Source organism: Python bivittatus, unplaced genomic scaffold (assembly GCF_059951505.1).
Source record: "Python bivittatus isolate LINGU-HERP-01145 unplaced genomic scaffold, Pbiv_v1 ctg000020_np1212, whole genome shotgun sequence".
Lineage (NCBI taxonomy): Eukaryota > Metazoa > Chordata > Lepidosauria > Squamata > Pythonidae > Python > Python bivittatus.
The window spans coordinates 713,669-737,972 of record NW_028277030.1 but is presented as its reverse complement, the minus strand read 5'-3'; the positions used below and the strand labels follow the sequence as shown (position 1 = coordinate 737,972).

Here is a 24,304-nt window from a genome sequence, read left to right as displayed (position 1 = left end):
CTCCTAGAATAACCACAATCCCCTTCTTTCAGGAGAAACAGCAAACAAAAAGAAGTAAAACAAAAACAAAAACAAGGAAAGAAAAATAATGGGCAGTAGAAAAATGGATGGAGATCAGACAAGGAGAAGCAGCAGCTGGTCAGAGGGAAAAAGAGAGAGAGAAGCCATATTTAGGCATTAAAGAAGTCTTTTGGCAAATACAGTGGTACCTCGGTTCACAAACTTAGTTCGTTCTGTGACTCTGGTCGTGACCCGAATTGGTCGCAACCTGAATCAAATTTTCCCATAAAGTTCAATGTAAATACGGTTAATCCGTTCTGACCCCTCCGAATTTGGTCGCCAACCGATTTTGGTCACGTCCCGAATCAAATTTTCCCATAAGGTTCAATGTAATTACAGTTAATCCGTTCTGAACCATATGTTTGTTTTTTTTTTAAACCACAAAAATATGACACAAAGTACAGTACGAAGAGAGAGAATGCTAACCTTGCTCGATGCGACTTCTGGCGTGGAGGACAGGAAGGCGGGTGGGGAGGCGGTTATTGCTTGGATGGAGAGTCCCCCTCCCTACAGGAAGCCACGACCAAGGGAGGGAAAATGGCCACGGATCCTGTTCGTCACCCGATCCGGCATTCGCGAACGGAGGCAAAATTTTGCGAACGGAGCTGTTCGTAACCTGAATTGGTCGTGAACAGAAGGGTTTGTGACCCGAGGTACCACTGTAGTCCCTCTCAAGCTGATCTTCAATCCATATTTTTCGGAAGCACTGTCTGCAGCCATTTGTACTTCTTGCTCATTCCGTTTCTTCTATTTTTCATAGCTATGACTCTTTCAGTTTACAAGTAATTATTTGGATTAAAAAAAAACCTTATCAGGGAAATAAGTAGGCTGTGCAATTTAATGTGGACTCTACCCCTCACTATGTATGCAGCCAGATTTCACAGGAATTCATTCACTTTGTGATCAAAATATCTAGTTCTTTAGCAGATGATGTATATAAACATATTTTGGAATTTAATTACATTTGTATTATGACAAATAACTCTTCACAAATCATATGAATAAAATATTTTCTTAATTTATCCAAAAAGAAGAGAAATCAAATTAAAAATGTGCCCTCGCCAAATAAAGAGTTATATAGAAAAAAGGTTATAACGTATTTAAAAAATAGATATATGCAACTGGAATTCAACATGAGTACACACTTTTATTTTTCATTGATGTTTTTCTTCATTAGACCAAACCCTGTTTTTTGCAAAGAACTATACTATTCCAACATTCTTTTTCACAAGTATTAATTAGCAAAACATATTCCCCATTCTACTATACCTGTCGATTTGGTTTTTGTTTCCTATCAGAAGAAAGTTTCATTTCTCTCCTTTAGAATTATTCTTGACAAATTCATGCTCACTTCTGTTAATTACTACCATTGCTTTCAAGATGCTGATAGATTAATCATGATCTATCAGCTGATCTGCTCTAAAAATCTTCCCAGGTATTCATGTTAGATTAACTGGTCTGTAGTTCTCCAGATTCTTGTTTTCTTCCTTTTGAAGAAAGGAACAACATTTGCCCTCCTCAAATTGTCTGGCACTGGATTAGTTTTCCAGATGGTTCAGCCAGATCCTCAGCTAGTTCCTGCTAATACTCTAGTATGTAATTCATTTAGCCCTGGAGATCTTGGCTGATCTAGAAAGCTAAGCATAGCATGGCTGGCTTTGTTTAGTACTTGGATAGGGAACCACTGGAATTCCAGGCTGTTGGCTAGACTGAGGAGTAAAACAGCAGCAGAGTAGACAGCAATAGCAAACTGCTTTTGTATCATGCCAAGGAAAGTCACCAGGATTTAAGTTCAACTCAAAAGAGACTTAATTTTTTAACAATTAAACATATATTACCTGACTAATTTTCTTTCAATCTCAATTCAACCTGCCCTTCATCTAGCTCTTCATAATTTCCTCATAAAATGCTTGATGGAAAAGACTGAACTAAGTAGTCATTTGCTTTTTTTCTGCCAAGTATTTTTCTGTCTCCATTGAGAAGCTCATACAATATTTTTTGGTGTTCTTAACAACCTTTGCCAATCCTGATGTCATCTGTACATTTGTATTACTATTTCTTGGTGCTTTTCCTTGGTGACTTACTCCTCCTTTCACCTTCTTATATGTGTCCTTTTTCATCTTCAGATCTTCACTAATTTTTTTGTGTAGCCAGATCAATTTCTTCTGCTGTCTTTCTTCTTTCTTTTTTTTTGGTCTTCATTAGAATGGTATGTGATTTTACTATTTTGTTTTTAGAAACTCAGCCATCTTCTTTTCCCTTTAGCTCCTCCTACCACACAATTCTACTCATCATTACTCTGAGTGGCATCCTAAGTTTAGGAGGGATATGTGGCAGCAAATGCAGTGGACACATTGGAAGTAGGAGAAATGCCGTTTGTGTTAATGACATAATGGAGAACTTAAAGGGGGAACAATAATTGCAGAAGATAAGCAGTTACATGCATTATTGCATGAAACCAGAGTTGGACAAGAGTATTGTACTAGGTACAAGATAAATTAGTCATCATTACAAACAGTTAATAATCTGACCAGTGGCTTATCTTCTAGATCACTATATAATTCTTCAACAGCAACTCTTGCAACAGTGTAGTAGTGTGGCTTTCAGAAATGATAATTTGCAAGTTGGAAAAAAAAATGAGTACAGCAACTGTATGGTTGCCCTACTGGAAATACTATACAATATATAATGTTTTGATTTATTACAAATTTACCAATCTATTGCAAACTCTGAATTCAATCTATAATAGTATGTATAGATCCTTGGTGCCTCAAAGTTGTATCACTCTGAAATTCAGATCACATTAGCTCCTATTGCCTGTAAAAAATCTAATGTTCATTCTATTTACTTTATACATATTAAAAGTAGTTTAATTTATATAGCCACTTCTGAATGCAATGCCATTTACCCAGTTGATCTACTGAACATCAATTGCAAACTGTTTCTCTATAGCATGTATTATTTATGGAGTATTGCATAATAAAATGCACTGAGAGATTTGGTGTCATCTTACCCAGTAAAAGAAAAGTTCTGCAAGAGTAATGAATCAGTATGCTTTCCTAGATTTAAATTTCCCCACCCATTGCAACATGAAGCTGAGATTTCAAAAGGTATACATCATGGGCTTCAAAATTATGCCAGTAAGAAAAGAGTTCTGAACTTTAACCTTCTCTTTCAAAAGGGTTACCAAGGAACAGCTATGAGAATATAGCGAAATGAGTGTACTCCTGGATGCTTTAAGATCAAGAGCAAGTTTACACTTACAAACACTACGGAAAACTCCCTTTGCTACCATTTAGTGGGTATCCAGTTTTTTAAAGCCTAGATACAGTAAGCCTAGTTATAGCAGGCAGCCAAGATAATATATGGTGAATATGTTGCTTATGTGAGCAAGCTGTAACAGATTTTTAGCTACTAAAATGCAGGATGACTAAATAAAGATGCAATAGTGACAGAAAAAATAACATTGTGCCATCATTACCCCAAATAGGCCTGATAATGGGCTTACTCCTATATATGGTCTTATCCGCTATAAGACTTGCACTGCTTGTCTTTTAATTATCTTCTAGCCCCTTACATTGTGCTTTACTGCAAAGTTTCAAAGCAACTGTACAATACCATTACATCTCATTATTGCAGAGCAGTTTAAAATTCTGAAAGCACACAGGAATCCACTAGATTCCACAAGACTCTGGGTTAAAGGTTAACAAACTGAATAGCTACCGCCAATCAAAATCTCCATTGCAAACGATCTGATCATGACAGGAAAACCCATTGTCCAGAAACAAATACTAAGGGATGAGCATTGATTTTGCATACATCTACAGGATTTCACCAAATTGTTTATATTTATAAAAGTTTTCCTCAGATGTGCTGTTCATGTTTGAAACAGACTATTCCAAACTTACTAGAAATATTCCAAATCTGAAATAACCCTGTTTTGAGCTCATAATACCCGCTTCAACCCAGGACTGAGACTACTTTATGAAGAACAGAACTTGTTTAAAATTTGAAAACTTTTAGAAATTTTAGAAAACTCTAAAATCCATAATCCAGTAACAATATTGGACTAATATCATTCAGCTGAAAGATATGGTAGATTTTTGATTTAAAGGGATGCATCTCCAAAAGTGGACTCAGTCGGACTCAATCCCCCCAAGGCTTATCAATTATTTAAAGAAACAGAAACATAATTTTACAAGCTGTCTACAGTATATAAGGAAAAAAGTGGTATAGGAAGGAAATAATCTAGTTTTGTGATTGCCTATTCTAGATTTTAATCACGAGCAGTTTTACAAGGTTCTCCAATCATAGAACTTTCCAGTGTTTCTTGCTCTTTTCTACTTCTCTCTCTCAACAGTAGGAATGTTGCTAGAGTCTGTGAAACTTACAGTAATGTAACATTTGGTGGTTCCTCAGAAAATGATACATGTTCAAGTTCTCTTGCTTTTGCCACTAAATGTTTTATATCCATTTTTCATTCTTACCTAAATCCTTTTTGTTGTTTCAGTGGATTTAAGCAGGAAAAAACCAAAATATTCTTAAACTGTTTCCCACTCATCCATGAAACCATGCTCTTATGGTTCTGAGGTAACTATATGTATTAGGAAGGTACATATTTTGAATATATTAAGTTCATATCTCATGCAAACACAGCACCTCTCCATTATCAATTAAAGCATGCATATCTTTTTCAGATTTTCATGCGAGCCTGAAAAATGCTTTAAGAGTGATTCTAAGACATGCTTGCCTTAATTCTTAATGATGGCAAATATTGGTCCAGAGTAGGAAAATCTCCATATTCTGCAGTAGCTGAAATTTCCAAATTGTCTTCAAAGGCAACCCACATGCAGCATATCACTATACTGTACTGCAATTAATGTCCACTAGTGTCATAGATTGTATATCAACTGAAGCCAGTGTAAGACACTCATCTGGCTCCTAGAAATCCAGGAAAGAGTATGGCAACCATAAAGCCATACTCCTTCTCACCTTCAGTCTTCTAAGGAGACAGAGAATGTTGTGGAAAGCCAATGAGAAATCTAGAAAAATCAATAGGATCACTTTCTCTTTTTATTTCAGGATATCTAGGTAATCCTGGTGCTAAAGCTGGTTTTGAAATCAGATTGAAATGGATCTAGGTAAAAAACTTAATCCAAAAGTATAAACCATAATTCTTTTAAGCACTTCCACCAAATTAGCACTTGTATTAGGAAGTAGTCAAAGGTTTCCTAGTCAATTGGACCTAATGTTGGTCTTTAAAAGAGCCTATCAACAGTTTCCTTCAAGGTGGATGGTATATATATATATCTTTGTTAGATAATAATGATCATGCTGAATCTTCTGACTTTTAGCAGGAAGATGGGCAACAGACTGTCAAGAAGAGAAACTTTAGTATGGATTGCCCTAAATTAAGAGATCTCATTTAAGCAACTAAGGGAACTTCTGGTATAGATTTTGTTACTAAGGAAGCATCCAAGATAAATAGATATTTGCAACTTTTTCCTCAATGTCTCATACAGAATATAAAACTGGCTCTAGACCACTGTTGCCAGAAAGCTTATTGAATACCATGAATAATCTTGCTGGATAGCTTGCTTCTGATACAATGTTGGCCAAAAGGGGGGCTAAGGGGGATGGGGATGCTAACACTGCTGCCATGCCAAATGTATTCAAAGTTCTAAGCTATATTTGATCAAATATATTGTGTGATATTTGTGTTGTAGCCACCACACCAACTGCTTCATCTCTGTTAGCTCTCTAGACAGCTAATGTGGAACTATTTAGAGAAAGATACCATAGTGTCTGTCTTGTCAAGAGCTCTATTCAATTCAGAATGCCAAAAATCAGTGAGGACCTTGAAGAATATCTCAAGTAATTCAGTATCACCTCAAATGCAAGCTGAAAATCCAGTGACTGCCTCTTAGGACAAACAAGTCCCCATAACTGCAGAGATGCTGCATGACTTCAGATGCTGATGGTGCCAGTGGATTTCAGGCTGTTATCAATATGTTCCTTGAGATTTTGTATATAATATTGCATTTACAATGCAAGTATAATTGTACCTAAACCAGTAACTGTCAAACCAACCAATGCAACTTGGTGCCAACTATATCATGGTGCCTGCCCACAACTGATAGAATTGATTAGAATAATAAAATATCACCTTTGATACCAGAATTTTCTGGATAGTTAAATGAACCCCAACATAATTTTTCATTTTTGCTTTAGATCCAGGATAGGCAATCCATGGCCCATAGGCCACATACGGCCTTCTAACATGCCCAGAGAGTGACCTCAATATTTGCCAGGAAACAAGCCAAATTCTAGCAGTGTGATTTGGGTGGTGTGTGTGTGTTGAGATAGCTTTGCAGTTGGCCTCCCAGAAGTATCAAACACCCATTCCATCCTTCTCTCCTAAAATGGAAAAAAAAAAAAAAAAAAAGGTTGACATGTCATTTTAAAGGGGATAGGTATATTTGTGAAATATTGTCAGCCCTTCTAAAGTAGAGCAGACTAAGAAATCAGAGCCATGTAAGTCAGTACTACTTTTATTGGAACAGCTATAGTAACAGAATCTTGCAAATTTGAATGTGCTTCTCCTTCCTTCCGTTTATCTTTGTGTGAACTAGGGAGGGCCCTATATTATTCTTAGGCTGTATATTCTTAGGCTGGGCTCAGGCCCCTTTTATCTGAGTGTTGCCTTGGTAGCAGCTCTTCCTCCTCTCCTTCAAGGCCATTCCCTCTGCCCTCTACAAATATTCAGTCCATGAACATCCATTTTGGCTCAGTTTCATTTATTGTCTTTTGCACCCACACCCATTCCAATTATTTCATTATTAGATACTTTTGAAATGTAGTTGATAGAATATTTGTGATTAGCTAATACTACCTATATTACACATTGATTACCTATGCACCACTTTGATAAAAGTGCTATGCCCCCAGGATGAGATAGGGAGAATAACTAGAAGGTGAGCTGTGAAACACATAGGGATTTGAAATAAGTCAAACCTCTGGCATTTAAAGCTGAATGGATAAACACCCAAAATAACCTTTTCATAACTATTGAACGTGGAGTAATGGTCAAACATGCAGTTACATTTTTGGCCATATTACCTTTGACAAATACTGTAGATATGGAAGGCCTGAAAAAATTATTTAACTTTATGCCTTTATAGGCGCAACAGCTTTATGTCATCCTGGTTGGGGTGATGAAAACCTCCATAGCAATGTGATATCCAGAAGGCTATGATTTTCTGGAAAGTAATAAGATACCAATTTACAATGACCTTAAATGTCATCTTACTCTAATCTGCATCTTCATATTTACTAATAAGCTATTTGCTGTAATATACTCAAAGACAAGCTAATGAGGATAGCTCAACCATGTGAAAGACAGAATTACAATACTCAGTGTAAATTAAGAAGGCTCCTTAACTAACTGAACTTGCTAAAATATCCTATGTAAAATCTGGGTCCCACAGCAGCTGTTTGATCCATGGAAGCACAGCTGTCTAAACTTTATTGGTACTAAATGTCATGCTTGCACACAAATTGGATGTCTGGAAAACCCAAAGGTACATCTTGGTCCGTTAGTGCTATCATATACAATCACATTCTCCAATAAGATGTGAAAACTGAAATGGAAAATGTCAACAAACCCTGGCCACAGCAAGGGCTGGGGCATGCCCACTGACAAGCATGCCACAGTGACAAAAATTTACTTTGAGTTGTAATTAGTGACACTGTCATTTTCGTTTGCTGCTGCCAATTAATTTAGCCTGTCAAACAGAAAAACAGCAACATTCACATGATAATTTATATATGGTAGATGAGGCTAGCAAAACTGTAGCTGCAGCCAACAGAATTCCCTTGGAGCACTTAAAAAATAAGATAAAGGGAATGGGGGTGTGCATGGGGGTGGGTGGGAAGAAAGTTAAACTGTCCTTGTTATAATTGTTAATGCTGATCGCTCAAGTAGAAGACGGGCTGATTAAAACTCCAAACGAGCCTCTAGCTCGCTTATATCTCAGAGTCCAAAATGATAGAATCAGAGGAGTTTATTCATACCATTAAACCCCAGAGAACTTAATTGAAAGAAGAGCACAGCCCGGACCTTGACAAGCGGGAGGTCACAGTAATTGCTGCCGGACATATTTAACATTAAGATAATCAGGCCATTAATTACCCTTTGGATCATTAAATCAGCCAGTTGCAAAATGAAATTTCTGCCTCTATTACTCACTTGAGAGACCACAGGGGTGGCTTTTAATTTATCAGTGAGCTTGTGATACAAAGGACCAGGCATGGGGAAGGGGGAGAGGCTGGGGGTTTGCTTCAGCAGAAGCAGGAATATCAATCCGCCATGCTTGATGATTGTGGCAAATTAACTAGGTAAGATAACCTCAGCTTCTAAAGGCAGAAGCTAGAGGTATGTAAATAGATGAGGGCAGACAGGGAGATCAGAAGCTGCACACCACTTAGCAGGATAATAAAGGAAATCATCCTTGATTATCAGTGCTAATTTGGACACTGCCGGTAGCTTGTTATGCGTGTTCTGAGTAGCATTTAATTAATTCAATTGCTTGTTAATGAGGGAAGTGACATGTGGGGAGCAGATGCCACCCAGTTGCAGATGGGTTCTGGTCAGCCCATCACAATAAAGTATTTTTGTTAAGGTTCTCCCCCTCCCCACAATTGGGTAAGGTGTCAAGCATGGATGAGCATTCAGAAGAGACAGAACACTGACCTCATCAGGCAAAGATGGTATGAAATAATAAAGTCTGACAACAATGGATATATAGGTATTAACGTTCCTAGAGGCTATATATGTAATGGTACTTACAGCCTTATGCCAGAAATTCAAGACTAACATGACTACATCACTGATGATCTGATTTAATAAGGCAACAAAAGATTGTCATGCAACTAACTACATCTGAGCTACTTTGTGTTTTGCTAGTATGTCCCAGTCACTATTCCTAATTAGAATACAGATATGCAAACTCGAACTTAGAAAGGTCCAGCATTAGTTTCTGGCATGGTTTGGTCTCAAATGTGGCCCACTTCCTTTCATTCAGTAGCATCAAGGAAGACTTGAGTCTACAGATCTGGGTAATTAAAGAGACTATGCCTTCTTCAAAAAGAATTTCTGTACACCAGCAATAGCATTTTATTGAAGTGTGGAATCCCCTCTCCACCCTGGTAGCACTCTCTCACTTGGTTACTGGAATGAGAGCTGGACTGCAAAGGACAACAGCCAGCCAGTTGGCCTGTCTATGAATGATGTGTTTGCTGTGGTTTTCCAGCCAAACATGCTTCAGGCTCTCCAAGCCTTTTAGATTGTTTGATAACATTTGAACTTTTGAGGAAGTGTTCTAGAAATTATCACAAAATGATTGCCATTTTGAGATTTCCACTCACAAAATGGTTGCCGTAGTACATGTAGCCAGTTATAAATATGCATGTCATAGCAAAGAAAACTGGGGAGGCTAAGAGAGAAATAATTTGCCCAAAAAACTGAATGTAAGTTAGACCCTACAAAAGCACACACATTCTTTTGAATCCATGATTTTCTCTTTCATTCAGCATTACCATTTCAAGCCCCTTTTCATCTCACACTCCTATAATAAAATATCCACTCATTCCAGACATTTATTTCATTTCTCTTTACTTACTTATTGCACATACTACACAATATCTTATCTGCGAATGTGATGCTCTTGATATTTAACTGACAGCTCATATGCTATGGTGCTCCTTAACTATAGAGTGCCAGCATCTGGCTGATTTTGCCTGGTCTTAGAAGCTAGGCAGGTTGGGCCTTTTTAAGCTTTGTATGGGAGAGCAAAGGTTGCATTATCTGAGGAGCCATCTCACCCCCATTATATCAGCCTGCTCCTCTTTTCTGCCGTGGCCCCTGCCCTGTGGAGCAGCTTACCACCTGAGCTGTGGTCCACCCCCACTCTCCTGGCCTTCCAGAAAAGTGTGAAGACATGGCTATGCCAGATGGCCTGGGGGCCTTGCATTGTTGGAATTGGCTGGCAGGATAATCATTACTGCTCTCCCCCATAGTCTTGAATTGTATATAGTCCTTTTATATAGAATTGTCTTAGCTAATTATAATTATGGACATTTATATTTTTTATGTTTTGGATTTTAATTGTGAGCTGCCTAGAGTTGCCCTCTGGGGGAGATAGGTGGCATATAAATTTAATAAACAAACAAACAAACAAACAATTCATTCCAGGTAGTTGTCGTCTACTACTACTACTACTACTACTATTATTTATTTAAATTTATTGGCTGTCCAAGTCCAATGGACTCTAGGCGGTGTACAAAATTAGAAAAAAACATAAACACAGCTAAAAAGGTTAAATCAGACAGACAGCTCAGACTAAAATGATCTACAGGTAGTCCTCGCTTATCAACTGCCTCATTTAGCAACTGTAGTTACAACAGTGTAAAAAAAAAGCTTTGCAATCAATCCTTGCATTTACAACTGTTGCAGCGTCATACAGTCACATGACTGCCATTTGGGTGCTTCGTAATTGGTGCGCATTTACAACCACTGCAGCATCCCATGGTCACATGATCGCCATTTGCAAGCTTCACAACCAGCTTGTGACAAGCAGAGTTAATAAGAGAAGATGGAAGTAAAATTGTAAGTGATGGTCATGTGATGTTTCGCTTAGCAACCGCAGTGCTTAGCTTAATGTCCTAATGGGAAGTAAGGTCTTAAGGCTGTCACAGTCATGTGATTTTCCACTTAGCAACCAAGTTGCTACTCCCAATTGTGGTCACTAAGCAAGCACTACCTGTAATAAACAACATGTATGCATGTTTAGGGTTAAGTACTTATATGGGAGAACTGAGTAATATGGGTACAAAGTTAATAACTGTTGTGGTCCTGTGTTTGAGCCTGGTCCTCATCACCATTATTTTGACAGAGAATGGTCATGATTGGCCATTTTCTTCTTTTTGAACACTTTCAGATTTGGCCCATGCTTCCTACAGACCTGTCTGGTGTCTGTGGAATCTGTATCTCATTGATTTCAGTAGCATTTAGTTATTTATCAATCAAGCCAACTCTGAGTGGCTTTATTCTAAGCACCTGTTGACACTGTCAGAACCTGACAGTGAATGTTCTGATGTCCAGCTGGTAGGAACATTAGTGACATGGTATCATCTGTTTTCAATGGCTGCTCCCAAATATAACACAACTTCTCTATTTAATATCTTGCAATGTTTTATCCAAAGGGCTTCCAAAGTGTTGCTGTAAATTGGGAACAGAAATTTCTTCATGCCTGGTTTATCAAAGCTTGCCAAATTGGCAGGTGTCTAAAATGTGACCCTTTTCTAGGTTTTGTGTCTGCTGAACAAAAGAATACAACACAATAATGATACTTGCAGAAGGTGGTGAATGTCAATTCACGACTCCCCCCCAATGAAATAATGTAAATGAGCAGAAAAAGATGGGGAGGGAGAGAGAGAGAGGGAGAGGGAGAAAGAGAAAGAGAATGTGCATGTTTGCTCTGGAAATCTCTAGCCAACCTGCTGCTGTTGTGTTACTCTAGGAGAACTGAGGAGAAGACTAAGGACTCCACAAAGGGCATGTCTGATATGCTGTAAAGGGATCCCAGCAAATCTCTAAGCTGCAAAATGTTCTAAACCAAGCTGTGTGCACATGCAGAGCCCATCCTTGCGGGAATCAGAAATCAAAATGAAGGTGTAATTAATGTTTTTCCTGCTCCTTCTTGAGTGCTACAGAGGCTACAAGGATCAGCTGACTGATCTTTAACAACTATTGCAAACAAATATTACTGGCAGATAAAAGGAGCAACCATAGTGTGGTTAAGATAACCAAACTGTTTATGGCTCATTTTAAAGAGAAGCACATATCTATCCCTACCAATCTTTTCAAAACTAACTCAAAGTGTGATGGAGGTACATTAAAGTCATCATACTGGGAGGTGACCTTGAGACCTTACTATCTTCTCAAAATTGGATGAACAATCAGAATGTCAATATAAAAATTAAAAACCTATAAGGCACAACCAGATCAATTATTTTGGATTTAAGATTATTCAAAGGTAATAATCACTTAACTATATACACACCCACAGTAAATACATACATATATTAAATACACACACACATTTAAAAATGCAGATATAAATTAATTACTCAAATATGATAGGTCTCTCCTACAAAATCTTAGAAACAATTTGCCACCAAGTCTAAGAACCAAATGCAATTGTTCACTGGAATTGGATTGTGTATTGTACTCCAATGCTTTAAAAGTGTAGTTACAGGTAGTCCTCACTTACCAATGGTAACTGGGACTGGGAACTCCATTGCTAAGTGATGCACTTGTAAGGTACAATGTCACATGACCATGCCAAGTTAATGATGGCAATTCCAGCAGTTCCAGTTGCCATCATTAGGCGAATCCCGCATGGTCACAGTGTCCTGCAATCACGTGAACATCACTTGCAACCTCTTGCCGGGTTCCCCATTGACTTTGCTTGTTGGAAGCTGGCAGTGAACATCACAAATAGTGATCATGTGACTGCAGGATGCTGTGACGTCCTAACTGTGAGCTGGTTGCTGAGTGCCTGAATTGTGATTATGTGTCTGTGGGGATGCTGCAATGGCCCCAACTATGAGGACCCGTGATAAGTCCCCCTCATTCGGTACTGTTGTAACTTTGGTCTCTGAATGAGTATATGTTAAGCAAGGACTACCTGTACTTACAAGAAGATATCTGAGCTCTATGGTGGGCACCAATTTTGACAAAGCAAAGCAAAGACCACAGAAACAACCTTTTGACACCTAGGAACACAAACAGAATAAGCAAATTACACAAATCTCTCTTGCCCTAAGCTGCAGTTTCCATCTTCCCTCAGTGGCATAATGATGACAGCTAGGGCTCCACTTCCCTTCCATAGGAAAGCAGACACAACATACTAGTTAAGAAGTTTTGCGTACCCATTCTCACCCATTCACTACTTTCTCCTCATAACAGACCTATAACCTCTTCAGCTTTCCTAACATCCCCAAATAATTCTTACAACCCTCTCACAACCCTCAGATCAACCTGTGCCCTGTGTAACACTTTCCCCCATGAGATCTGGCAGGCCCATAGCTTTCCTCCTAGCTTTCCAGAAAGTCTTGAGGACCTGGCTTTTCCCCCAAGCTTTGGGTTATAGTGAGTCTGGAGGCTGGTCAATCTGAATGGAGGAATATGTGTTTTGGGGGGCACCAGGAGTTTTTGATGCTGGTTTATGTTTTTATTGCTGTTTCTGTGAGTCACCCAGGGTTATGATACATAAGGACTGGGCCTATAAATCTTTTAAATAAATAAATAATCTAAACTTTCTTTTTTCTGACAGTATTCCTTTAGTTTCCTACCTTCTATTCTTCTTTAGTTATATGCCACTCTTTACATTTTCTAAACATGCCCTTTTTTCTCTTCAACATTTTAGATAGCTTTGCATGTATTAACACTGGCCTCTTTAAATTTCTCCAGTTTTTCTCATACAAATTCTAAGACCAATAACTTTCACTTCTTCAATCTATTCCTCCATGTTGGTGAGGATTAGGTCCAGGATGGCAGACTTGTTCTTTCTTTCATCTGATAAATCAAGTTCTCAGTGAGAGAAGACAATAATTTGACTCTTGGCTAACTGAACTCCCACATTATCGCTATTCAGTGCTTCTTTGAAAGACTGGTCACCTGATGCAGAAAGACCTCATCCATATCTCTGCCTGCTCAAGTATCTATAATAAGTTCTCACAATGTTATTACTTTTATTTCTCTCTCCTTCTATTCTTATGCAAATTGTTCCAACAGGATTTCCATGCTCTGATTCCTGACTTACTGGGCAAGTACATATTTTCTTAACATACAATGCAACAGCCCCACTCTTTCTTTTACTCTTGTTCCTTTTGAATAAATTGTAGCCTTCCAGTGCTGTGTACCAATCATGTATTATTCCCCCCAGGTTTCAGTGATGTCTAATACATCACAGGTATCATTATCTTCCTAGTTAGGATCTCTGGTTCTTTCTGTTTATTTTCCATATACTACTGGTGTTGAGACACCTGATGTTTTCAGTGGGAGCACCTACTGTTGTAGTTTGTGAAATTATGAGTGCCTCCCTCCTCCTGCTGGACACTTTAATGTTCTGTTTTTTTGGCCCCAATCTTTGGCTGCAAATTTGGTTCTGGGCTTCTTTGGATCACATACTTCCACATGTTTACCTCTGCCAAAGGAAGTTTTTCCTGTTATCTGGTGTTTTCTTTGTTTCTCTGCCCTTCCTAGAGAGCTTCAGCTGCCTGCTGTAGGAAATTCTCACACCTTGCAGAACACAGCAATGCTTCAGTCCCTGTCCATGTTGCTTACAGTCTCACCTGCTGATTCTCCTAGCTAAACTTTCATGCAAAACATGTTTGCTCACTCTGTTTACAAGGTCCCAAAAGCTGCCTCTATGTGTCAGCAGCAGCATGAACTGCTGATCATGGGAAACTGATTGGGATGCCTTCACCTTAATGGAATTAGGTGGTAGATATCTGAATAAGAAATTGCATCCCATCCTTTTTACTCTATGAAGACTCTCAGTGCAATAAGAAATTGATGATATAGTAGCTGGCTTGGAAGAGAAGCCTCTTGCTGTTTTCAACAATGCCAGAAGCATAGAGATGAGGACTTGCAAAATGGTAGCACCTTGTATTAATTGGTGTATCTTTTACTGACTGACATGGCTGCTGTACCTTCATACTTCTGAAGGAGAGCTGGTGCTTGGCCTCCAACCTGAGCATTAGACAACAATATTAAAATAGACACCAAATAAACTAAAAAGGCTTCTGAAGCATAACCACCAAGGTCACAAAGATTGGCTGAAGCCCCACTAGAAAATCCCTTGGTTCAATGGCAATGGTCAAAATCTAAGGTAAAGAAAGCTCTGCAGAAGCAAGGACAGAAGAGTCCTGAGGGTGAGAAAGTGGTGCTTTCAAAAACTGGCACATGATTGGACTGGTGCATATTCAGGCAGCAGAAGTATATGGAACTCTGCTAGCAAGATTCCCTTTGGGTAGCCCAGATCAGAAATAGACTCCACAGGATGACTAGACCTATACTTCAAAATATAGCAGAATCTTGCAAGCCTGATTGTTTTACCACCCTTGTCTCTTATATCCCAATGAATCAGGGAGGAGCCTGCCTGAGTCTCTTTGGAATACTATCTTGTTTCCCAGGACTTGAGGAATGTTTGCTTCATTTGCTTATATAACAGCTTTTGCCTATTTCCCTCAAGGCTGTCACCCTGATTCTCTAGACCATGTCAGTTGCTGGTTAAACCCTTATTATCCAAGTTTTAATTCTGGATGAAAGCACCATGTGGTATGTCTTACAGAACCTGGCTGAAAGAAGAACAGCAAGTTAACCTCTCCCAGCTCTGTCTACTGAGATCTCTTTGTTGCAGCAGATTAGGGTTGGAGGAGGGCTATGGTCTATGGGAATTTCATTTCACTGACCAAAAGCAAAATTTGGCAGCTAGCTTGCTAATTGGTGCAAAGTACAAACATTATATGATGCTTGTACTGAAAGATTTATACTGGCTAGCTTTTCCTTTTACTGGTCCCAATTCAATGTGTTCAAGTCCTTAATAGCTTGAGGCCTGACTATCTGCAGAACTGCCTCTTGCGCTAGGAACTTGCTTGGCTACTTAGATCAGCAGAAGAGACCCCTCTAAAGATCTTTCTTGCTGGTACATGGGAAGGGCCTTCTCCTGCATAGCTCTCAGGCTACAGAATGTACACCCTAGAGATGCATTTGGCTTCTATTTTCCCAATATTGAGAAAGATGGTTAAAAGACATTGGATCCTTGAATCAAAAGTACTGTATTTCAAAGTGTGGAAAATAACCCTGCAGCAAAAAAGTCTTAAATAATCTTTTACTTAAAGATTGTTTTATTCACATTTGTCTGCATTTTGAGTTATAATATTAAAGTAATGCCTATTTTATGAAAACTATCTGTACAAATGTCCTATTGGATATAAATATTGAAAATGAATATTTAAATGTTGTATCTTTCCTTACAATTATAAATATATTTGTTTTTTATTGCTCCCATATATTTTCTATTTTTATTTTTGGTTTGTTTTATTCTTTATTATGCTGGTTTTTTTCAATGTTTTGCTTTAGAGAATATGAAAAAAGGAAGGGAGGAAATGTAACTGCTCTACCTACCTCAAGATATTGGAGTGAATTGCTACTAGTTTTCTGCTGAAACACAAAAATTTATACTTCTATGAACTTAATCAGCTCCAGAAGAGCAAACATTTAAATCACACTCATGTACTGCTACCTTTTGGAAAAGACAGCCATTTGGATATTGCCAAAAATACAAGCATAATTTGTAAGCAAAAAGAATAACCTGAAATGTCCCTCAGATCAAACCACTAAGCCAGTTCCAGATCAGCAGGAAGAAGCACACATGCATCAAATCTTGTGTCAATTCCTGTTAACTTTCCCAAAGTGCTACATTTTTGATCAAGGAAACTTCTGTCTGACTGCAGCTGCTCATCAGACATCATTTCATTGCCACACCAGTCAAAATCAATGCTGTGGATACCTGCTTAAACTGTATCAGTATCTTGACAGGAAACAAAATCTTGATTTGAACCCCAATTTATTTAATTGTCATAACATTGATCAACTTTAATCTGAACTGCAGTACAGAAGAAAGATTTAAGGGCACATACTCCATAGACCTTAAATTTAATATTGAATATACTTGGGAAAAATGTCAGCTGTTGTACAATCCATACAAAAAGATTTTCTTTTTTCTCCCTTTCCTGGGAGTAATTAAAAGATGCTTTTCTTGACTAATGATCCCCTATTTAGAAATGGGAAGTCGATATTCCTCCTGCAGCAGTCAGGTTCAATTTGTCACATAGCTCTAGAAGTCTGAAAGAGGGTTCTCTGGGTTGTTTGGTAATTGCTGAAGCCAATCACAAGCTTTTAAAGCTGACCTAATCAGAGGTCCATAGACAGAGATGTGGTCTTGCTTGTTGTGAAGTTTTGAAACTTCCCCCTCACCCCTTGCCTTCCACCCCCATTTTAGCTAGTTTACAAATTTTCTATGCTTTGCCTTTGATATAAAAAATCCTAAATGTATGTTATAGATGGTTTACAATTTTGTCATGTAGGACATATATGCTTAATATTCAGAATAGCTTCCAGTTTTTTCAATTGATGATGATGATTATATTTTTATCTAGGTTTAAATGCAAACTCAAGGTTGAGATAGCTACAGATCTTGCTGTTCTCTATTGTTCAGATGTCTCCCAAAGATGGATATTTCCAAGATCATGTACTGCTTTTTGAAATTGGTTAGAGGTTAAAAAATGCTTTTAAAACGCCTTTTTAATGCATACTGAAGGAGCCTACCTTGTGGAATCTGGAGCAGGTTTTGCACGGCCCTGGGTGTTTTCCTCCCATACGCTGTTTGCTAATTCATTTCCAATGGAGGACATTACTTTGATGAGTTCAACAGGCCAATCATCCAAGTCAAGTGAACGGACACGTGATAAATGTGTACCAAGGTTTCGGTGTATCCCTGAGCATTCAATACAAATGAGTGCTCCCAGATTTAAACTTGCCCAGTCAGGATCTATGGATAAAGAAAACAAAATGAATGTTTTCCTACTAATAATCTGTTCATGTCTTTATTTATTTGTTGACATAATGACTGAGCATTAAAGGCAACTCCAGACTTCAGACCTAATCCTAAACTGTGTCATGCAATTTTCAACCTGTGATTGCTAAAGGAATGCATTTATGTGAGCTAACTCCTATCCTCTCTCTCTAGAAGTAGCGTATCTACTTTTTTGCTTACAATATACGGAATAGTATGGTAAGGAATAAATGAAACAATTTAAGGCCCCCCAAAATATAATGTTTATTACCCTATTCCTCGCATACACTTTGACTGACAGAATGAAAATGAGAATGTTTTGACATGAAAGAAAATATACTTTTTTGGTTGTTGTTCTGAAGTAAAAATGATAGCAAAATAGGATGGCTAGGAAACTAAAAACAAAAAATGGCAAGCAAAGAGGAGAGCAATATTAGTCGAAGTTATAAAGGAGAAAAAAATCCAACCCAATTGAATTGCACATATTGCAAACTATATTTCTAACAACCATCATTAACAGCTTTTGTATATTCATTGTTTCATATTCATTTGTACACTATGCTTAACCAGATCAGTTTAAAGTGGCTGCATTCAGTCAGTATGCTAAGTTTGGTTAATTTTAGCTTTGGTTAGGTGTACTTTGGGGGGAGTGACATAGCATGCTGCTCAAACCTATCTGCTGATTTAGTTAGCTTATGATTTAATGTTTTCTACAAACCTATGAAATAAGTTCAGTATTCAGTAAGCATTTTAAATAGGTTGTGTGAATGCAGAATATAATGAAAAACTCATTAAAACATGCTTTGAATGTTTTTCTATACAAAAAAATTGAACAATTATTGTGCAAAAACTATTCTAGACTGATCATCTGAGCATGTCAAGATTAGTGCTGCTATCTGATAATTACAATCCCACTTTAGTTAATAGAACATGATCTTAAAATACTTATCATAAGTATGTGTATTTTTAATCTAAGTGGAACAAATACAAAGTTCAAGGTCATAGAGCTGGATACCCTCCTGCCTTGGGAGAGCTTTAAATGTGCACATTAAGACAAAGACAACCTTTGAAAGGAGAGGGTGGATTTTTTGAGATAATTCTGTAAATTTCACCCAAATAAACAATGGACTAGCCAGGTCCAATCTGATATGTTGCTACTTATGAGATAACACATGAACTAGATGCAAAAACTGACTGCACAACATTTTAAATATATAACCTTAAATTTAATGGACAGTAATCAATGTGGGTTGCAATATTTCTAAAATAACTAAGATATAATGCTCTTTTTAAATTACTTCTCTACTTTTACAATCCCATCCCAATTATTGCGGGGGAAAGATCAAATGTGAAAAGTTTAAACTGTGCTGAACCAGCCACATGTATACTTACGGATCAACACTTGATATGGTTTCATTGTTTATTTGTTAGCAACTCTTTAACAGCCTCCTAGTAAAGCAGAAAAACTAAACAGCCCAGAAAGTAGATTTGGTTTGAACAGCAAATGTCAATATTTAAAAAAATACATAAAAGTAAATTAAAAGCAAAAAAAGAAACCTTTTTGTTCATGATGAGTTTGACACAGAAACTTCTACAGATGGAAGTTGTTTTTTTTTTAATTCCCAGAAGCCTTTGGATTTTGCAAGATGCTATTGCAAAATAGGCAATGTCTGAAAATGTTCATCTTCTCCCCTTGCAGTTATCTATCTTCCCTGAAAAAAATTGCTTCCTGGGCAGAAAGAAATATTTGGAACCAATCCATTATGCTATTTCAACCTTCAAGAATATTCTTGAATATTCAAGAAACCAAGGCACTCCACTCAGTATTTTATTGCTACCATGGCAGTGTTGCAGATAGCTTATATCTGACTGGCGTAATCTTTGGTGTTAATATGATTAGGATTCTGTTGTTAGCTCACTAAGAAAAAAATATTTTTAACAGGAAACAATACCTTTTTCTAAAACAAAATTTGCTTTTCCAAGGAAAAAAAGAGAAAAGTATTGCTTAAAAGTTACCAAAATTTCTAAGATCTCTTTTTTTCCCGTTACTAGAAGATAATAGCAGTGACACAGAAAAAGACTAAGTAGTGTTCCAAGTCAGTATCATTAGTTAATTAAGATTTTTAATAATTTCAAATCAAATAACACAATGAACACTAACAAATTAAAGGACCATGGAACACAATAACAAGAGGGTGACAATGGAACAGGTTTCCATGTAACTATGATGCAAAAAGACTCTGTAAGTTTTAAGAAACTCAGGATAACATTCCCTATATAAGAATGGTTGTACTTACTTTGCATTTCACAGTCTACACAGTGAGAATTGCCTCTGATGTTTCTTATTGACTGAAGAGCCATGGCCTCATTCTGACTTGTCAGTCGGGACTGTACGTATTTAAAGAAGCACACAAATAATAAATAAGACCTAAAGAAAAAGCAGGCACAACACCGCTGTCTGCTGGTGAAAAAGAGTTCAGACTGATGCTGAATGAACATGATCACAGCATTTGATGCCTTTAGTTAGCTTCTCAGAGAGTTGATCCTTTAGCATCTTTAAGTACCACAATTCAGTGTCTGAGAAGAACAGCTCACAAATTTTCATCCATGTTTCTGACAGCTCAAGCTTGTCTTGAAGCACTGGAGTATACAGAGTATAGGACATTTTGAATCCAGCTGGGGTTGTCAGAGGTAAAGCAAGTTCAACACTGAAGCATGATATTATTAATACATATACTGAACAGAGAATAACCCATTGTTATACAGAACCTCTGAAAAACTAAAATAATTTCTCAGAGTGGTGCCAATTTTATTTTGAAGTTAGAAAAATCTGGAAAAATCATGCAGTTGTAAGCAGAAATCAGAGGTGATCCAATGGCTTGCTTTAAAAGCTTGTCTACTCTGGCCTGCTAATCACTTCTACTTTGACCGGGAGATATAATCTCTATGAAGAATGACTTTTAGCCTCCTAAGGATATTTGACTTACTATAGAAACTCCTGGCTATGGATTTTGATGAGAATCATATAACACTTATAATATTATATGGTTGATGGTTGATTTTTTCCCCCCATCTGATCCATCTTCCTTTTTTACAAATGTTAAATTGTTGTTAAATATTCATGCTATTTTTTTGACCATATCATCAATTAGCTACTATATTTACTGTTCGTGCCAATAGAATTTAATTTTTATTATTTAAAATCATAAGCCTTCTAACATGTTTTACATTAATGTATTGAGCCTTACTTATAAAAAAAGTTTCCCTAGCTAATGTATATTGCATATAACATAAACTCTGAAGATGTATGCCCAATATATGCCCAGCTGAATTTATGGTAATCAGGATTACATTCCACTGGAAAAAAACTGAACAAATTGAGCCAAACATGTATAAGTAATTCATTCTATTGCTTTCAAAAGAATGTGATATGGCTAACTTTTCATATATCTAGACCATAAAAATGAAAGAAAGAATTCTGTTAATAAAGTTCTCAGCCAATTTTGATAAGTAATATTTTGTTAGTTAGCTATTGAAGCCCAAGGGCATTACCAAATAATAGATAATAATTTAATAAGAAGCTTTAGTTCAGAATGGATGATAATGATGATGGTAATTCTTAAGCATCCATGTGCTGAAATGTGGACTGTGTGCAATATTACTCTGAAGAACGCCAGCATTATTAAGGCAGTGTACAATTTCTCACCACATGGAAACACAACAATTTCCAGGAACTGAAAATTTACAAAGTTGTTTTATTTTTTCCAAAATAGTTCTAAATGGCTTTATGCATATCTCCAAGAATTTTGAATAAATAAAAACAATCAAAATAATTAATTAAGTCAATGGTTCATCCCAAATGTATTGTGGAACATATAAGGAAAATGGAAAAAGAAAGAAAAATAACTTTTAAAAAAATCAGATGATACGTTGCATAGCAAGATAAAATATACATTAATTTGAGATTTAATGGTATTTTTAGTGACTTATCTTTTTCAGTCCTACAGTATTTCTTAGATGCTAAGAAAGTGATTCCTTTATATTATCAGTGTTATGCATCTAACCTTATTCTTGCTGCTTTCACATGACTGTAGGCTGGCCAGAATCTGACTCTCTATGGCTTGGACCCAAGCATCTCTTTCTTCATATGTTGCAGCTTCAAAGTGCCATGTCTGGCCAGTCAGGGACACAATGATAAATTCAAAATTTTCCTCTTGCTCTGAAAATGAATTGAGAAATAAGGAGAAGAGGAAAGGAGAAGCAATAAGACTGACTGAATTCTCTGATTAAAGGATCAAGTAATCTCTTATTTCATAATTAGCAACTATGCCAAAAAAATACAGCAGATCAAGGGAGTTTTCTGCCACAACCTGCCACAAAAAATAAACAGTAATCTTTGAAAGATATGAATAGGAATGGAAGAGTGGTTGGGGGAAAATCTCTTTAACCCTGATATTTTGCTGTCTTCTTTAATATGCCACCTTGAGGGCAGCTGCTTCCCACCTGCATAATCCTTTACTTCCAGCGAGACAATCTAGATTATATCAACTGCTGGTTGTTCACTTTTAGAAAATAAGTGAAAGGAGTACAAATATTTTATGCCTTCCAATTTTTCTATGCTGCTTTTAATTTAAAAAATTAAGAAAACAGAGATAAAAGTTTAAATGTAATTATAATTCAAAGTAATAAACATTGTAGAATACATTTCTCCTTCATGACAGTGACTGCATATTTTTGAAGTGCAAGTTTAGTATACTGTATTGCAATCATGTTTGTTATATTTATACTAAATAAAAGGGAGTGTTTTTGTTAAAGAATTCTGAATGCCTATTCTGTCAGATATATGTAATTATCAAAGTACAGGTAGTTCTTGCTTAACGACTGTTCGTTTAGCAACCATTCGAAGTTACAATGGTGCTAAACTACTTACTACCAGTGCTCGAAGTTATGATCATCGCAGTGCCCCCACGGTCACATGATCACAATCCGGGTGCTTGGCAACCACCTCGTACTTACATCGATTGCAGCATCCTGGGGTCATGTGATTGCCATTTGCGACCTTCCCAGCCAGCTCCCAGTGAGCAAAATCAATGGGGAACTGTGTGATTCACTTAATGATCATGTGATTCACTTAATGACCACCGTAAAAAAGGTTGTAAAATCAAGTCCGATCATGTGATGATTCACTTAACGACTGCATTGCTTAGCAACCTATATTTGGTCCCAATTGTGGTTGTTAAGCAAGGACTACCTGTATTCTAATAACCTATTTTATAAGATGCAATAAGAACTGTATATTCTCAAATAAAAATAAACTGTAAACTCATTCCCCAATATTGAATTACATTTTCATGGATGAAAGGAACTTTTGTGTGTTTCAGTGGGTGAGACTGCTGCTGGAGTGTGACAGCTGATCAACTTTGCCCATTGGATGATGATCCCTCTTGAACAAGTACCTTGCCTACAAAGTGTAAACTAAAAGGGAACCCAAGCAGAGAAGAGCAAACAGTAACAGTAGTGGAGCAAGCAAAACCATTTAGATACACACACACACACACAACTCAAAAATACTGTTTCTGAACTTACCCAAAATTAGCTAGCTACTTAATACATGGAAATAACCATTTAATAATAAAATGATATTGAGTATAAACAAAATGATCTTTCCCTGCCAAATGTAAAATGGCACCAGCTACATCTCGCACAGATGTCATACTTAAACCATGGCTCCCTTTGCATTGCCCACAAGCTACCAAGGATAAAATATAATGGTTCCCTTTCACATAACAATTCACTGCTCATTTTCTGTCCTCCAAGCAGAATCTTTACACCAAACAGACTAGCTTTTCCCTTTCTATAACTGTATTCTTTTCCGTGCCTTTTTTTTCTCTTTCTCTTTCTTTTCTTTATATGTTTCTATATTTATCTTTTAGTTACGTAAAAACTTTTAATAAAACATAATAATAAAAGAGATTGGTTTATGTTTGCTCTTACTGCGGAATTTAAAAATTTTATAGTGATGTTATTGTTTAGACTTATTGTGCTTGTTTATTATTTATAAAATGACAAATGTATGTTACGCTATGGATTTTTAAAAATTTTGCTGTAAGCTGCTACATATCTGTATGGAGTTGGGGGGAAATAAATTTAATAAACAAACAAAACAGTATTAGCAATTAGAATTTTAGAGTAATTTTATAAAATAAATTGAATTATGATTTTAGTCCCAAGCAAACAGTCCCAAGCAATGGCATTGAGAAGTAATTAAAAGCTGAATCACCTCCAGTTCAATTAATTATTATGGATGTTTGGGGATATTTTTGCCCAGATCTACATTGGAAAATGACCATCATTAGTTTGTACATTGTACTAATAATCTTGTTTATTCTGGCTAGCTTTCTTCAACCTACAATACAAATAAATTATCACTTTAACTAAAAACTATCTCATAGACTTGTGAATTAAGTATTTCATTTACCAACATTTTTAAAAATAAAATATAGGCAACTTCAATAACATCAGTACTGTAACTTATATTA

General features: G+C 36.8%; 1 protein-coding gene across 2 annotated transcripts in view; it reads right to left on the bottom strand.

Annotated features, from left to right (window-relative positions):
- AGAP1 (ArfGAP with GTPase domain, ankyrin repeat and PH domain 1) overlaps window positions 1-24,304 on the bottom strand; it is a 428,513-nt gene that overhangs the window by 44,024 nt on the left and 360,185 nt on the right. For both annotated transcript variants that reach the window (XM_088132847.1, XM_088132845.1), the window contains 3 exons: window positions 21,830-21,984; window positions 20,063-20,153; window positions 17,519-17,741 (listed from right to left, as the gene is read on the bottom strand). In XM_088132847.1, coding sequence (XP_087988973.1) covers window positions 17,519-17,741; window positions 20,063-20,153; window positions 21,830-21,984 — 469 coding nt within the window. The remainder of the gene's footprint in view (window positions 1-17,518; window positions 17,742-20,062; window positions 20,154-21,829; window positions 21,985-24,304) is intronic.